Below are 17078 nucleotides of genomic sequence, written 5' to 3' on the forward strand. Positions count from 1 at the left end.
TCTGTGATGATGTCTTCCTCATCAGGTATGTGCCCCTAACGATCTCTATGTAAGATTATCGTGTTCAAGATCTTGATATTATGTATTAAAATGTATTTAATCTTACATCTGGTATTAGAGCCTGAATTGTTTGAACGGATAATCTTCATATACCTCCCCTCAACAAGGACATTTGCGGTGCTAAACAATTTCAAGTCTCATCACACATATATATTATATAATACTAATATAGAATAGAAAAAGGAAAGGTAAACATCACTAATGACAGTTGCGGTGCAAAGTGAGTGAGCTAATAAACATCACTAATAGACATCACTAACTTTTATTGGTTATGTCAAACTCAAAATAAAATTTCTCAACTTGTTTACGTGCCTATATATACCATGCTTGTTATATGCTCAAAGCACCAACAAAATTTAAAAACACTTTGAACATTTGCAAAATGGCAACTACTAAATCTGTTTTAGTTTTAATTTTTATGATATTAGCAACTACTAGTTCAACATTTGCTACGTTGGGAGAAATGGTGACTGTTCTTAGTATTGATGGAGGTGGAATTAAGGGAATCATTCCGAGTATCATTCTCGAATTTCTTGAAAGACAACTTCAGGTATCGTAAAAATATTTTTTAATGTATGTATGTAAGTGTGACATTATTATAGTCATTCCGGGTATCATTCTTGATTTTCTTGAAGGACAACTTCAGATATCGTAAAAATATTTTTTCGTGTATGTATGTAAGTGTGACATTACTATCTTTTTTTTTCTTTTTTTACGCTTGAATTGTATTTTTTTCAATGCTTATTAGTGATAATGATTAGTAATAGTACTTCTATTATCGATAGGGTCATGATAAAGCTAATTATTATTCAAATAAATCATGGTTTTCTTATGTTACAACTTATCTACTAAATTTTTTTAATATGTAAATGTAATATCTGATTAATAAGTGAGTTATTTCTGAATTATTATTTATACGACTTACTTTTCTTTTCGAGTCAGAAAATGGACAATAATGCAGATGCAAGACTTGCAGATTACTTTGATGTAATTGGAGGAACAAGTACAGGAGGTTTATTGACTGCTATGATAACTACTTCAAATGAAAACAATCGACCCTTTGCAGCTGCTAAAGATATTGTACCTTTTTACTTCCAACATGGCCCTCATATTTAATTCTAGGTACATATACATATTTATATTCCTCTGTTTCAATTTATTTGTCTAATTTTAACTTGATACGGAGTTTAGAGCGTGAAAAAGGATTTTTGAGTCTTTTGATAGTCAAACATATCAATATTTAATATTGTGGTCTTAAACATGTCTAGTTGAAAGTTGAAATCAAAGAGTCACTATAAAGTAAAAACAACAACTTACTCTCTTTGTTCCAATTTATATGGCACTTTTAGTTTTTCGAGAGTCAAACAGTTTAAGTTTGACCTAGAATTTGCGCATGAAATCTGCAATTTTTTTGAAATGAAATTTAAATACTTGTAAATTACGTAAAAAGTACTACAAGTCACAATAATTGATAATTCAAAATGTTTAAAAAATTTACGATGAAAGATAGACTTGTTTGAATCTCGAAATCCGAAAAGCGCCACATAAAATGGGACAGATGGAGTACATTGTTCTTAGATGGACTAAAAAAAATAGGTCAAACAACTCGAAAGAAAGAAGGAGAATATGTTTTGAGTAATGAATTATATTTAGGAAAAATTGCATAAATACACAACTTAAGTTATTATATTCTCTAAAATTTCTTACCATTAAAATCTTACAAAAATCTCTTCTCAGATACATCTCTAGCCCCTCTCAAATACATTCCTTCCATTAAGTAATGCATCATTTGAAATGTATCGGACAGCTAAGGAATATATCCGAGTGCAATGAAATATTTAGTATTTTTGTACGTAATTGAGTAAACTTCTGAGATAGGATATAATTAACCCCAAATATATGAAATTTATGTTCTTTATACTTATATTTAATTTGGTAACATTATATTATGCAGTACTGGCCAATTTTTTGGCCCAAAATATGATGGAAAATATCTTATGCAAGTGCTTCAAGAAAAACTTGGAGAAACTCGTGTGCATCAAGCTTTGACAGAAGTTGCCATCTCAAGCTTTGACATCAAAACAAATAAGCCAGTAATATTCACCAAGTCAAATGTAAGTCAAAATAATTACAGTCATGATTTGTAAACAAGTGAATTTCTTATTTATTTTCTAGTACGTTTGGTAAATACATACAAAAATATATATTATCTTAAAAATATGTATATGTAATCTAATAAAACATTTTGATGGTGAGATCGGACGTGTTTAGGAGTACTAGTTTTAACGGTGACAGTGATTCAGTGACTTTATTACTCATACTAGTAATGGTGATAAATATGAGTTCAATCTTGTTGATGGTGCTGTTGCTACTGTTGCTGATCCGGTACTACTACGTACTTTCGATTCAATTTTCAATCAGACATTTTCGAAATAGCTAATCAATACTCCCTCCGTCCCTATTTACTTGTCCATATTTCCTTTTTTAGTTGTCCCTATTTAGTTGTCCATTTTGACAAATCAAGAAAGGACAACAAATTTTTTCCTATTATACCCTTATTTACACTTCTTGAAAATTGTAAAAGTGTATGTTGTTTCCCTCCAATTTATTTCACTTGAATTCAAATAAGTGGTTGTAATTTTGAAGTGAAAAGTTGTCATAAGGGTAAAATTGTAACTTCACTGTGCTAATCATTGTTGCCTTAATCTGTGTGCCATTTCTAAAGTGGACAACTAAAAAGGGACGGAGGGAGTACTATATATATATTATGTGTGAATGCATGCATGCATGCAGGCGTTATTATCCGTTAGCGTTGCAACGAGACGTGCACAAGAGGATCCAGCATTTGCTTCAATTAGGTCATTAAATTACAAGCAAATGTTGTTGCTCTCATTAGGCACTGGCACTAATTCAGAGTTTGATAAAACACATACAGCAGAAGAGACAGCTACTTGGGGTGCTCTACAATGGATGTTGGTTATACAGCAAATGACTGAGGCAGCAAGTTCTTACATGACTGATTATTACCTTTCTACTGTTTTTCAAGCTCTTCATTCACAAAACAATTACCTCAGGGTTCAAGTAAGTCCCAACTATTATTATCGGCAACTTACATAAATCTCAGAGGTTATTACTTAGATATACTCTAGTTTGTAAAATTATCTATTTTAAGATTTGATCTTGGATCCTTAAGGTGAGTTTTGAACAGTGGCGAATTTACAGCCCAAAAATAGGGCATCCGCACCCGTGGTCTCTTCGTAAAATTAGATATTTTATATGTATATTTTTTAAGATTTTGTATAATATTACATTCTTGCACCCATACTACAAGAAGTCTAAATGGTCCACATGGTTAAATGTTGAACTTTTCACCTTGAGGATTAAGGATCAATTCTCACTTCAATACATTTTACTTGATGCACTCATGTTCGAAAAATCCTAGATTCGCCTCTGGTTTTGAACCCCTCGACCACTGAGTCAACCTCTAATTTTACATTTAGGAGGCTCAAAATCAATATATAGACATAAAAATTCTTAAAATTGCCTTAAATATACAACGAACGTAATTTTTTGTCGTGAACCCCCTTGTCAACTTCTAGGACCGCCCCTGTCTAGAATACATTAGCAAATCTTGCTCGCACTCTCCAATCTCGCTTGCCACTCTCCCATGTATTTGATATTTCAGATACATGCGAATCACACCAGATGCATACATATACAATATCTAAGTATCTCATAGCAAAAATACATGTATCTAAGTATGTTTTTCTTAATGTATGATAGGAAATTCTTAATAAGTGGTAAGATACGTAATATTTCAAAAATATATATGATAGTGAAGCATGTGTAATTTTTCCATTATTATTTTATAATATAATATGCATGTCATATTTTCTTTGCTAACGATACGAGTATATTTAATTCCAGGAAAATGCATTAACAGGCACAACTACTAAAGCGGATGATGCTTCTGGGGCTAATATGGAATTATTAGTACAAGTTGGTGAAAATTTATTGAAGAAACCAGTTTCCAAAGACAATCCTGAAACCTATGAGGAAGCTCTAAAGAGGTAAAACACATTATAGACTCTGACGCGTTCGGTTCTGTCGGTGCTTGAAATATTTTTTGCTTTTTTTCATATATAGGATTGTTCGTGGTTATGGTTAAAAAATCATATCGAATCGGAATTTAGATCAAATCGATATAAAAAACTGATATTTGATTTGGTTTGATTTTAAATTTTGAAAACCGATACTATTTGGTTTGGTTTGATTTTACTAAAAAATAACCAAACTGGATCGATAAATCAGATATATAAATTTTATAATTATTTATATATTATTCATAAAAAAGATATGAATATTTTGTTAAATTTTAATTAACTTTAAGTCTTTAACTTTACCATTTTCTCAAGCCCAACACTTAAATTACAATCCTAAGTCCAAGTCCATCAAAATTCATTACTTTAGTCTTTGCCTACCTTACCTCGCATAAGATAATCACATTTTCTCTTAATTGAATCACTTTGTTCGTGTAATAATAACTCTAGTATTGTTATTGAACCAATAGTAGCTTTCCTGTGGATTGTTCATCTACTAGGTGTTTGTGTCTATCGAAATATGTATGTCCTCAAAAAAATTATTACTTTTAAATTGAAAAAAATCATTAAAATCGAACCGAACTGATAATAACCAAACCGGCGGTTTTTTTTTTTGTTTGATTTGCCTTGATTTTAGAAATTCAAAACACCGACTAGATTAGTTTGATTTTAATTTTAACCAATAACTAATCCGAGCCAAACTACAAACATCCCTATTCATATTACTATATCTCATCAGCTAGTTGTATTACTCATATTAAATTTCTTATAAATCTATTTTATTGCAAACTAAAATAGTTTATTTCATTGTAGGTTTGCAAAATTGCTTTCTGATAGGAAGAAACTTCGAGCAAACAAAGCATCTTATTAATTCAAGGTCTCGGGTTGTAATTGTAAATTTATTATGCTAAATAATAAGCGCTTGCAAAGTTTATGAGGGATAAATTTCATTAGAAATGTCTCTCTATGTAATGTGTTGGATTATGTAACCTTTTGGTTGTGTTTAATGTTTGAATAAATTATATATGGTGACATTGGAATCTTCTTTTCTAAGCAAAAAGAAAAAAAAAATACTACTACTCTATTATTGTTTCAGTCGCCACTTATATACTAAAAATAAATATTTTATTTTATTTTAGAAAATTAAAAAAGATGATTTATCCCAATTTTGACTCTCGGTAGAAATTAATCAATAACAGTAGGCCACCAACTGGCCCAGTATGTACAATACCAAAACCGACCCCAACTGTACTCGTCTTCTAAGTTATATATTTTGACCCTTTCTTCAAAAATAAAAAATAAATTGATTTAAAGATTTGTTGGCAGCAACTTAATTTACAATTCTGTTTGTCTCAACTTTAAAATGGCTTCATCCCTATTCTTTACATGGAATTTGATTCCTCCATCAGTGATTAATATTGTTTGTTGTGTTAGAGTGTCAAGGTGATAGTTTCTTATGAATATTGCGAATGAATGCTTGTTTTGTATTTGCTAGTTTCCTTGTATGAATTGAGTCGATTTTTAATTAAAAGTGGCTGTTTAAAGTCAGATTTTTCCCGTGCATTTCACCTTGAGCCAAGGAGGCTCAAACTAATTTTTTTTTAGTCAAAACCGAAGTACAGGGCTGGAAAACAGAAAATGCCAGTGTTCGGAGCGAAATTAAAGGTTGTATACACTCCGTATACAACAGTATATGCGAAATATGTAGAATATACAGTGATATACAGAAGCGATATACACTGTATACAATCATGAAAATGGGCCAAAAACCCTCCCGAAATTCGAGTTTTGTGTTGTATTATAATTGGGCCAAAGGCCTATTTATTTTCGGTATTATTTGCTAGTTTTAGGACAGGTGAAAATTGGGTTAAAAGCCCAAAGAAAGGTCAATTAGTTTAGGATAGGTACAAATGGGAAAGAATTGGGTCAGATATAAATGGGCCAAAAGCCCAACATTGAATTTAGGTCCAAGTATCGACCCAGACGGACAAAAACTGGACTTGGCCCAAGCCTTCTCTTCCTTATTATTTATTGATTGTCGGTACTTGTTTATTTGTTTTATCTGATTTTAAGGTCTTCCCAATTTGATTCCCCAAAGAAACCATTTTGAGTTAACACCTATATTTTTCTAAAATTAAATAAAATTATATTTTTTCTACTTAACCCTCTTTAGAGTATTTGCAAGGTATTTACTTAAGTAATATCTCTCCAATATTTCCCCTCCCCTTAAAAAATAATTTTGAGTTTTAAACTGTTTATTTTTGCAACTTAATTAAGCATGCTAGCTTTTCTTAAAGTAATTAGCCAAATATTTTAATTGTCGGATAACCGCAAGTAGCGGATGTTTTAGGTGCTTTCAAACACTTCCTAAAACATTAATATGAATCCCGAACCCTTTTTAATATATTTCATTAGATTTTCTGTTTTTAATCTTTTGAAAAAATAGTTCACTTAATTTTACTTTAAAAATTAAGTGGCGACTCTTAAAACTCATTTCTTTTTTAAAAATAAAAATAAAACAATCATTTTTAGTTTAAAATTTTTTTACTATTAATTATATTCATTTTTCAAAGCATTGAATTTATTAGATTCAAAAAATGATATAGTAATATATTGATCGTTAAGAAATGTGTCAAGTTAATACTTTACAAATAAAAGTAGTCAGAGGGTGTATCAATTTAGAAGTGCCAAGTTAATACTATACAAATAATTATTATAAATATAAGAGATTCTTGAACTTGTTAATTATTCGATACTAGTTAATTTCTTCATATTTATGTGAATTTATATGCAAGTGGTTACCAACAATTAATCAGAGATCCTCAATATGTTTGGCCAGTTTCTAAAATCAACTTACGGTGAAAATTCTTTTGTCAAAAAAGTATTTGTTGGTGAGAAATAGTTTGTTTTTAACCTATAAATAATATAAACTTTTTTGCAGCAATTAATATTTGGTCAAACTTTTTGAAAGAATTTTTAAGTGTATTTTCTTTAAAGTGTTTCTTTTTAAAACTTATACTTTTTTTAGCTTCGAAAACAACTTCAACTACTATGTACTACGGAAAAACACTTATTCTCTCCCAAAAATCTAGCCAAACACGTCATTTTTTTTAAAAAGCTTGGTCAACACTTTGACCAGCTAATACGCTAAGTCAAATATCTTTTATAAGTCAATTTGACCAACTTATAAAATTAGAATTTGTTTGGATGAGATTATGATTTATGACTAATTATAGGTCAAAAATAATAAGTTAGGAATTCTAATTATAGTTATTGACTTATTTTTGTCTGTTTGACTTAAAAGTCATAGTTAAGAATTCTAACTTATGACTTTTGACAATTTTTTGTCTTTTTGAGTTTAAAACAAATGTTTAAATTTTTTTTATATTTTATTCAAACACTACAAAAATACTTCAAAGTTATTTTAACATTTAAAATAAATCAATTCAAATAAACTCTTAGTCAAACACTCTCTAAAATAGAAAAAAACAAGAGTTAAAAATAGAGAAAAATAATTCATAGACAGAAAGTAATAAGGTATAACCTTAAAATTGACCAAATGTGCACACATTTGTAATAATATATATGGTAACACAAAACAAAAAATTAAGTAAAAAAATATCTAAGATTTAATATTGCATAGGCGTTTCAAACATCATATCACAATAATTTTTTGAACCTACTAAATCATCACACCATAGGATCACATTAGTTCATTTAACATGATATGATTAATTATAATTTATCAAATTTAACCTATATAAAATATTAAAATATTTCGATCAAGTATATTCATTTGAACCTTTTTGACCCCGGTCCGGCTCGCTTATAAATATAATAATTGTTGGATTATTCTGCTAACAAATCTGATTACAAAGAGTAAATGATCTTCCTGGACTTGAACCAAAGACTTTTCATGTGATTATATAAACCCTCGCTTGTTAGTCAATGCTTTTGTACTCCAAAAAAGATAGTCTAACAATGGCAACTAGAACATCATTTTTCATTATCCTTTTTTTGGTAGTAACATCTCATGTGTTGGGAGAAATGGTGACAATTCTTAGCGTTGATGGAGGAGGCATAAGAGGAATTATTCTGGCTACTATTCTTGCTTTTCTTGAAGACCAACTCAGGTATCGATGTATCATACCTATTTTTTTTTAAAAACGTATGTGTGGGTGTGGCATTACTATATATTTTTTTATATTTGAATTGTATTATTTTGATGATTATCATGTGGAGATCAAAATAACAAGATGACATATCAAAACTAATAATTAAAAACCTTTTATGACGCTAAATCAGACAACAAATCTATATTATAATTAAGGATCTCGTATGTGCACAACCCAGTCTATATATGAAAAATTGTCTGAGTGGAAGGTTATCTCACAATCCTTCATGAAAATTCTCTTTTTAAGTCTAAATCGTGTTGTTTAAGGAATAGTAATTGTTTTCCATGTTAGATTTATTGTTAGACTTTGTTACATGTCGAAAAAAACGTTAGAGCGACGATCCTGAAAAAGATTTTCTTAGTCAGGAATTGGATGGTGAAGATGGAAGAGTTGCAGATTACTTTGATGTGATTGCTGGAACAAGTACTGGTGGAATATTAGCCACTATGATCACTGCTCCAAATGAAAATAATCTTCCCTTTTGTGCTGCCAAAGATATTGTATCCTTTTACTTTGAGCATGACCCAAGGATTTTCCCACCTAGGTACATAATTGTTTTTAATATTATTTGACAATTTTATTCTAAACTTTAACTTTTATACATATATGTATTAAAACACATTTGGATGTTGAGTTGTCCAAATATTATATGACATCTTAGTTTAGGATAAGAAGTACCACATCGGTAAAACATAGGAAAGATATTGGGTATATAAATAAGCAAGTCTTACCAATTAATAATGTGTTTCAAAGTCGTCATAATATCACTAGCTGGTTGAACAGTCAAAAATGATATCAAACCCGATCACATGTCGGTTTTGTCGATGTGGCCCTGCTGAGTCTAGAAAAATCTCATGTGGTAGGGTAAACCTCAGCAAGGACGTTGAGTCCATAGAGGGGGTGTATGTGACACCCTAACTTAAGATAAAAAACCTCAACAAGGATGTTGAGTCCATAGAGGGGATGTATGTGACAACCCAACTTAAGATAAAAGTCTCGCATCGACAAAATACAGAAAAAATGTTGAGTATATAAGTAAACATGTCTTACCAACAAGCGAACAATATCACTAACGGGCTGGGCTGTCACATATTATTTCCATTCTACAACATATGTGTATAGGTCAAGTCGGTATCGAAATATGTTTTAATACAAAAAAAAATGATTTCAATTACAGTGAATTGCCTCCAATTTTTGCTCCAAAATATGATGGAAAATATCTTCACAAAGTTTTGCAAGATAAGTTGGGAGAGACTCGTTTGCATCAAGCTTTAACAAATGATGTCATTCCAACCTTAAACATCAAGAAAAACGAGCCAATAATATTCACTAAGTCCAAGGTAAATCTTTCATATATATATATATATATTATATTAATTTATTAATCGATTTAAAATTTACTCGAAATAAAATGAGTTGAGTTATAATAAATTAAAATGTTTTTTCTAAAAATATTATAGCAAGTTTGGGTCAATTTTTCTACATATCATGTCAGTTTTTTTAATAGGATGAGTCAATAAATAAACGGATCAATGACCTATCTAAATTTGAACGAACCGAGAAAATTATATTTTTATGAGCTGATTTTAAAAATAATTATCTAATTAGACAAACTTAATACTTATACACAGTTAGCCAATTCTCCTGAGTTGGATGCAAAGATGTGTGACATATGCTACAGCACGGCTGTAGCTCTATAACATATTTTCCACCACATTATTTTGTCACTAATGATGCTAAAGGAAATCAAGTTGAGTTCAATCTTATTGATGGTAGTGTTGCTGCTGCAAATCCGGTACGTAATTAGACATACATACTATTATTACCTGTACTTTTTAAAATATTACGTATCTTATCATCAATTAAGAGTTTCCCACTACAACAAAAATGAGCAATAGTGACAATAAATTCTTAATTGCCGCTAAATATATACTTTTAGCGGCAATTAACACCCTTTGTATATGTCCCTAAAGTCTTTAGCGACATTGCATCTAATGGCACTTAATTAATGCCGATAAAGACTTTAGCACTCTTTATTAATATGTTTATTTATTGCCGCTAAAAGTTGTTTGTCTTGTAGTGTCCTACGTATATTACACTTAGATACATATACTTTTGCTTCCAGATACTTAAAAATAGGGAGAGAGACGAACGAGATTAGGGAGGGAGGCGAGCGAGATTCGTATGTATCTCAGATATATATATGTGAATCACAATAGATACATGTATATGTATGTATCTGGAGTGATTCACATGTATTTGGTTTACCAAGAGAGTGGCGAGCGAGATAGGAGAGAGGCGAGGGAGGCATGCGAGGTTTGCTTTATATCTCAGATATATGCGAATTCACTTGGATACAATGAATCTAGAACAACTTACACCTAAATTTGACCCCATGTATCCAAAATACATGTATCTAGAGCAAAGACGGACCCACATGGTTTGGTGGATGTGCACGTGCACCTGTTAATTTCGAAAAAAACCATGTCTATATATGTATATCTATCTAACTGTACATCCATGAGAAACATATGAGTGTCTTTGTGCTGTTGGTACAAGCTTGAGAGATCACCCGCAAGACCATAGTTCAAATCCAACTAGTACCCTTAACTAGTGAGACTAAATATATCCTCATTAAAAACATGGTCTCTAGCTATTTATATTTTTGTTATATTATTAATGACGCAAATATGTTCTTACCAAGAATGAGTGTTATAGAGAGATCTGACATGACAATAAATATACATACAGGCCTTAGTTGCACTTAGCGTGGCAACCAACAATTCGACGCAAGCGGATCCAGCATTGTCATCAATTAAATCAATGAACTATGAACAAATTTTGTTGCTCTCATTAGGCACTGGGAATGCTGCAGATTTTTATACAACATATACAACACAAGAAGCAGCTAAATGGGGTGCTCTTGAGTGGCTAATTCATAACAAACATTCAAGTCCTTTTCTACAAATTATGTCTTCAGCAAATTCTTACATGAATGATTATTACATTGCTACTGTCTTTCAAGCTCTTAATGATCAAAAAAATTACCTCAGGATTCAAGTAAGACCATCTCACTTAATTATTTACTTCATCGATCACTAAATTGCTCGTAGCTAAGTGTAGAACTATATATGAGGGTGCAAGGGGGTACGTTTAATTAAATTCCTTTCGTTAGAAAAATTATACTGTATATATAAGGTCAATACAATTTTTGTATGTATAAATCCCCCGTCAAAAGTTATAGTTGTATACCCTCGTAGCCAATAAAATTTTGTGATAATTCATCGCTAAATAGGATGGATATCTAAAGTGTATACAAGGAATATAATAACTTGTAGAACTAATATATATACATGGTATAAATATTGAGTATATTTTGTATATGTTCTTAAATAATTAATTGTTCTTTATATATATGTAAAAAAAAAACCAGGAAAATGCACTAACAGGTTCAACTACTGCAATGGCTAATGCTACAGAGGCTAATATGAAATTATTGGTACAAGTTGGTGAAAATTTGTTGAAGAAACAAAACTCCAAAGAGGATCCTGAAACTAATGAAGAAGCTCTAAAGAGGTAATATATATATATATATATATACTGGGTGTAATCTTCAAAGTATGTTATACGCATTTTTATTTTCAAAAATATTCGTTATATTATCTTTGTATTCTGTCAAATTAAGACACGTAAAATTAAATGAAGGGAATAGATGTAGACTTTTGCTTGTATAAGCTACATATTAGGGTTTTTTACTTTCTCAATAAATCTATTTTAAATACTAATTATAATACTTTTTTTTTTGTAGGTTTGCAAAATTGCTCTCCGAAAGAAACTTCAAGCAAATAAAACATCTCATTAAATATTTGTGATTGCATGTGTCTTGTGTTATTGTAGAACTATTTAAATATTTCAACCTCAAAAATAGAGAAGAGACTAGGAATAAATTTCAATACAAATATACCTCTATCTATGTAATATGGTTCATTTTTGTTGTGATTTAAGATTATCCTTCTAAGCAAGAAAAGAAATGTTCTTTATATAGTGTTGTATAAGATTTGAATGTTCTATTTTTCTAAGCAAGAAAAAGAAATATATATAATTTTTTGTGATGACATTTGAACTTACTTCAAGTAATCATGTAAGAAGGTAAAGTGTAGATAAGTATTGAACTTACTTCGAGTAACCATGTAAGAAGGTAAAGTGTAGATCAGTAAATCAATATATGTCGATCATCAAAACCCCATGTAATCTTAAAGGCAGATACAAAGATCAAGATAGTTTCTAATTCCTTTATTTTTTTTGTGATGACAAACTTCATACTTCTTCATGTCCACTTTTGTTAAAGATTAAAGTAAAAAGTCTCATATTTGTGATTAATGAGATGAGTAGACTCTTTATAAGGCTTTGACAATCCTCCTTTTTTGAACTAGCTTTTGGGGTGTAAATTAGACCCAAAACCTAATTTAACATATTATCAGAGCAGAGCTCATCTCGCCAAATGTTGGGGACCCAAAAAATAAAAAATTACCCAAAAATTTCCTACACACCAGATGCTAAGCATTGGGCGTGAGGTGAAGTGTTAAAGATTAAAGCAAAAAGTCTCACATTGTTGGTTAAAGAGATGAGTGAACTCCTTATAAGGATTGAACAATCTTCCTCCCTTTGAGCTAGCTTTTGGAGTGTAAATTATAGGACTTGACCAAACATCTCACGACACGAGCTGACGACAGCCATGCAACACCTGTATGAAAGTAAGTTCCATCCCATTAAGGACAGGTTTTCTTGTTCATATGTCAAGGGCTGGTAAGATTTTGCTCGTTGTATCAAATTAAACCACATGCTCCACCGCTTATGCAGGCCCCCATCAATTCCTTTGAGTTTCGGTCTTGCAATCGTATTCCCCAGGCTGAGTGTTTTAGGTCCAAGACCACCTAATTTAACAACTTTATTTAAAAATCTAACTAGTTTTAAATATTACACTTCAACTAATTCCACTTAATTTTAATCATATTTTAAGTGACTCCTTAATCAACTAAGAGTTGACATTTCTTTCATTGCAAACTCAAAATTTCACCAAAAAAAACAAGAAATGAACTTGTTATCAATCAATCTTTTTTCCTTATTCATCTTTCTTTTCCCACTTTTAATCTACATAATCAAAAACTCAACATTCTTGAAAAAACCCCAAAATCTTCCACCTTCACCATTCCAATGGCCAATAATAGGCAACATCCCAAATTTCATCATAAGCAAAAAACCCCACATCATAGTCACAAAAATATCCCAAAATCTTGGCCCTTTAATCTCATTAAAACTAGGAAATCAGCTTGTAGTCTTTGGATCTTCACCTGAATCTGCCATTGAAATCTTGAAAAATCATGACAAACAACTCTCTGCTCGTTATGCACCAAAAGCAACACCAATAAAAGAATCAGATCTTAAGAGATACTCACTTCTTTGGTCTACAGAGTGTAATAGTCACTGGAAATCTATAAGGGTTTTGTGGAAAACTGAGCTTTTTTCAAGTAAAGCTATGGAATCATATGCTGAAAAAAGGGGAAAAGGGGTTGTTGAAATGGTGAATTTCTTGAATTTTAAACAAGGTAAAGTTGTGAAAATTGGGGATCTTGTTTTTGGTAATGTTTTTAATGTTTTGGGGGAGATTTGTTTTTCAAGAAATATGGTTAAGTTGGAAGATGAGAGAGTTATTGGTGAGATGAAAGGGAATATTTGGAGGTTTATGGAGTATGGTACAACTCCAATTTTAGCTGATTTTTTTCCAATTTTTGATGGAGTTGTTGATATTCAAGGTAAAAAGAAGGCGGCAAAGAAGTGTCTTGATAATTTGTTTAAAATTTGGGAAGGGATAATAAAGGAGAGAAGAGAATCTTATGTTGAAAATAATGGGGATTTCTTGGATTTAATGCTTGCTAATGGATTTTCTGATGATCAAATCAATTACATGCTTCTGGTATGTAAAACTTACTTTTCTATCGTGTGTTTATTTTTTTTTATATTTTGAATATCTGTACGGAAGTCGTAGGTGTGTTGGCACAAACCTATTTGTTGAAAGAGAATGCATGTTTTTTCGTGCTTAACTATTGGTTTTTCACTTTTCCTACTTGATATGTGATCATTTGTGTCTTAAAACACACGATCAACTATTAGTTGCCCCCTTAACATTCAGCTAGGAAAATGGAACAACCAATAGTTGACATGTGATAGTTTAGATAGAAAAAGAGAATATTTAATAATTGAAGTGTGAAACTCACGAAGAAAAAGTGATAATTAGATGTGACTTTTATCTTTTACCATTAACTATTTTTGTCATCAAAGGTAGTTTTACCATCAAGTGTCAAAATACCATGTTGCTCGACTCTTAAAAAATATCGATGGGTATGTTGGATACTCTAAAAGTAGTGCTTTCTGGAGAATCCGACATGGAGTGACAACAATTTTGGAGAGTCGGAACAACATAGCTTGATACCAATTTTATGAATTCAATTACATATTTGATATAGTTGACTCAACAACATCAACATTACCCGATATGATCCCATAGGTAGGATGCACACATCCTTACTCCTATTTTTGTGTTGGTAGAGAATTGACATAGTTGACTCAACAATATCAACACTACCCGATATGATCCCACAAGTAGGGTATACACATCCTTACTCATATCTTTGTGGGGGTATAGAGAGTTGACATAGTTAACTCAACAACGTCAACATACTCGATATTATCCCACAAGTAGGGCGTACGCAGACGTTACTCCTGTAGAGAGTTGGCATAGTTGATACTTTTCTTTAAAATGTTTTGTAGGAAATATTTCCAGCAGGAACAGGAACATTGACATCCACAATTGAGTGGGCAATGGCTGAGCTAGTGAGGAACAAAGAAGTGATGAAGAAACTCAACTCTGAACTTCAAAATGGATCAATAAACTCAAACACCATTCAAGAATCAACAATCTTTCAACTCCCTTATCTAAATGCTTGCATTAAAGAAGTCTTAAGGCTACATCCACCAATAGCATTTCTACCTCACTATGCAAGTGAAACATGTCAAGTTATGAACTACACAATCCCAAAAAGTTGTCTAGTTTTTGTGAATCTTTGGGCAATTGGACATGATCCAAACCTTTGGGATGATCCATTTTCATTCAAGCCAGAGAGATTTTTGAACACAAATATTGATTATAAAGGTCAAGACTTCGAATTCTTGCCATTTGGTGCTGGAAGAAGAATGTGTCCTGGCTTGCCCTTTGCTACAAAACAAATGCATTTGATTTTGGCTTATTTGGTTTATCACTTTGAGTGGTCTCTTCCAAATAATGGTGATCCTTTGATGCTTGACATGAATGAACAATATGCTGTGCCATTGCAGAGACAAAAGCCTTTGCTTCTTGTTCCTACTAGCAAGTGATAGTTAAAAAACACAACCTAAATTATTACTTTCTTGTGAGTTTCATATCTCACACACTTAAGATTTGTACATATGTATTTTACAAAAAAGAAATATCTAATGATATAGAGTGTTTGGTATGAAGGTAAAAATGTACTTTCACGGAAAGTATTTTCTTAAAAAAAAAATTTTTTTTTTGAAAAATAAGTGATTTTCTTATTGATATTGTGTTTGATATGTATAGAAAATATTGTCCTGAAAAATATTTGTGTATAATTTAGGTAAACACTATAAAAGTTGGAGGGATGTGTGAGAGGTCGAGATGGAGGGTAGAGTGTATTGAAAGGTGGGGGGGAGGGGGGCGAGGGGATAAAAGTTAAAAATCAACTATTTGGAGGATAAATCGTGCAATTTTATGAACAAGCCGCTTAACAAGGCCTATGGACGAGTCCGATGGGTTTTTATGGACATCAACTCAAAATCAGACATAAACTCCTCTCAATATCTTGATTCTTTTGATACATTATTTACTCATAACAATTCACTTTTACGACAGATTAAATTTTAAAATTTAAGCTTCGAAACTCTTCAATGGTGAATTTCAACGACAACTCGTTGAATTTCAATGGTGAAGTTTTGAAATTAGTGTTATTGGGGAGGAAGCAATACTAATATGATGAAGATGGAAGAAGCAATACTTGCAGAGGCACATATATTTAAAGGGCGTCAATAACATCACTTGTTGAAATATTACATTTTATAGTTAAATAAAAATATATATTTGATATTAAACGACCTACTCATGTGACTGCCAAAATATATTTTACACATGTAACATCACTCATCAAAATATTACATTTTGTGTGCTTTCTATAAAGATATTTCACTATAGTAATAGTGAATATTCCGATAAATGACATTATTATAAAGTGATTTAACTATATATACAATAATGTCTACGTAGTAGATAGAAATCATGTCAAACTTTAACAACATATATAAAACCTGGAGATGATCTTTTTTATTTTAGTTGTAACCAAAAGCAATACTAATAACTAGGGTAACATTACAACTTTGAATTATTTGTATATAATATAATCATTCTATATTACTCCCTCCGTCTACTTCTAATTGTCATGATTTCCTTTTTTAAAGTCAACCCATAAAAATTTTGACTAACATTTTACGATGTATTTTTTTATCATATTGATATGCAAAAAACTGCAATTTATAGTACCTATCGTATAGTTTTTGAATATTTAAACTTTTCGTTTAAAATATTAAATTAATGTAATCTAATTTAACTTTGAAAATTAGTCAAATTAAATTTCGA

At 31.0% G+C, this 17078-nt stretch overlaps 1 protein-coding gene and 2 pseudogenes across 2 annotated transcripts; all 3 read left to right on the forward strand.

Annotated features, from left to right (window-relative positions):
* Nucleotides 1-439: 439 nt before the first annotated feature.
* Nucleotides 440-5204, forward strand: LOC125834624 (patatin-03-like; annotated as a pseudogene). The gene is made up of 7 exons (XR_007443370.1): nt 440-610; nt 1003-1181; nt 2015-2241; nt 2366-2445; nt 2854-3141; nt 3988-4130; nt 4974-5204. The product of XR_007443370.1 is annotated as a patatin-03-like (transcript).
* Nucleotides 5205-8141: 2937 nt separating this feature from the next.
* Nucleotides 8142-12197, forward strand: LOC125834625 (patatin-2-Kuras 1-like; annotated as a pseudogene).
* A 1674-nt stretch (nt 12198-13871) lies between these two features.
* On the forward strand, nt 13872-15766 carry LOC125834681 (probable (S)-N-methylcoclaurine 3'-hydroxylase isozyme 2). The gene is made up of 2 exons (XM_049513818.1): nt 13872-14309; nt 15164-15766. The coding sequence occupies exons 1-2, from the start codon at nt 13872-13874 to the stop codon at nt 15764-15766; spliced, it is 1041 nt and encodes a 346-aa protein (XP_049369775.1).
* Nucleotides 15767-17078: the final 1312 nt, after the last annotated feature.

This window comes from Solanum verrucosum, unplaced genomic scaffold (assembly GCF_900185275.1).
Source record: "Solanum verrucosum unplaced genomic scaffold, falcon-dt-bn FXZP01000149.1, whole genome shotgun sequence".
Lineage (NCBI taxonomy): Eukaryota > Viridiplantae > Streptophyta > Magnoliopsida > Solanales > Solanaceae > Solanum > Solanum verrucosum.

What these genes read in the sequence shown, in the direction of transcription:
- LOC125834681 (XM_049513818.1), top strand. Translation starts at nt 13,872, where the DNA reads ATGGAATCATATGCTGAAAAAAGGGGAAAAGGGGTTGTTGAAATGGTG. An exon ending in AAATCAATTACATGCTTCTG is followed by an intron (nt 14,310 to 15,163) that starts GTATGTAAAACT and finishes AATGTTTTGTAG; the next exon opens with GAAATATTTCCAGCAGGAAC.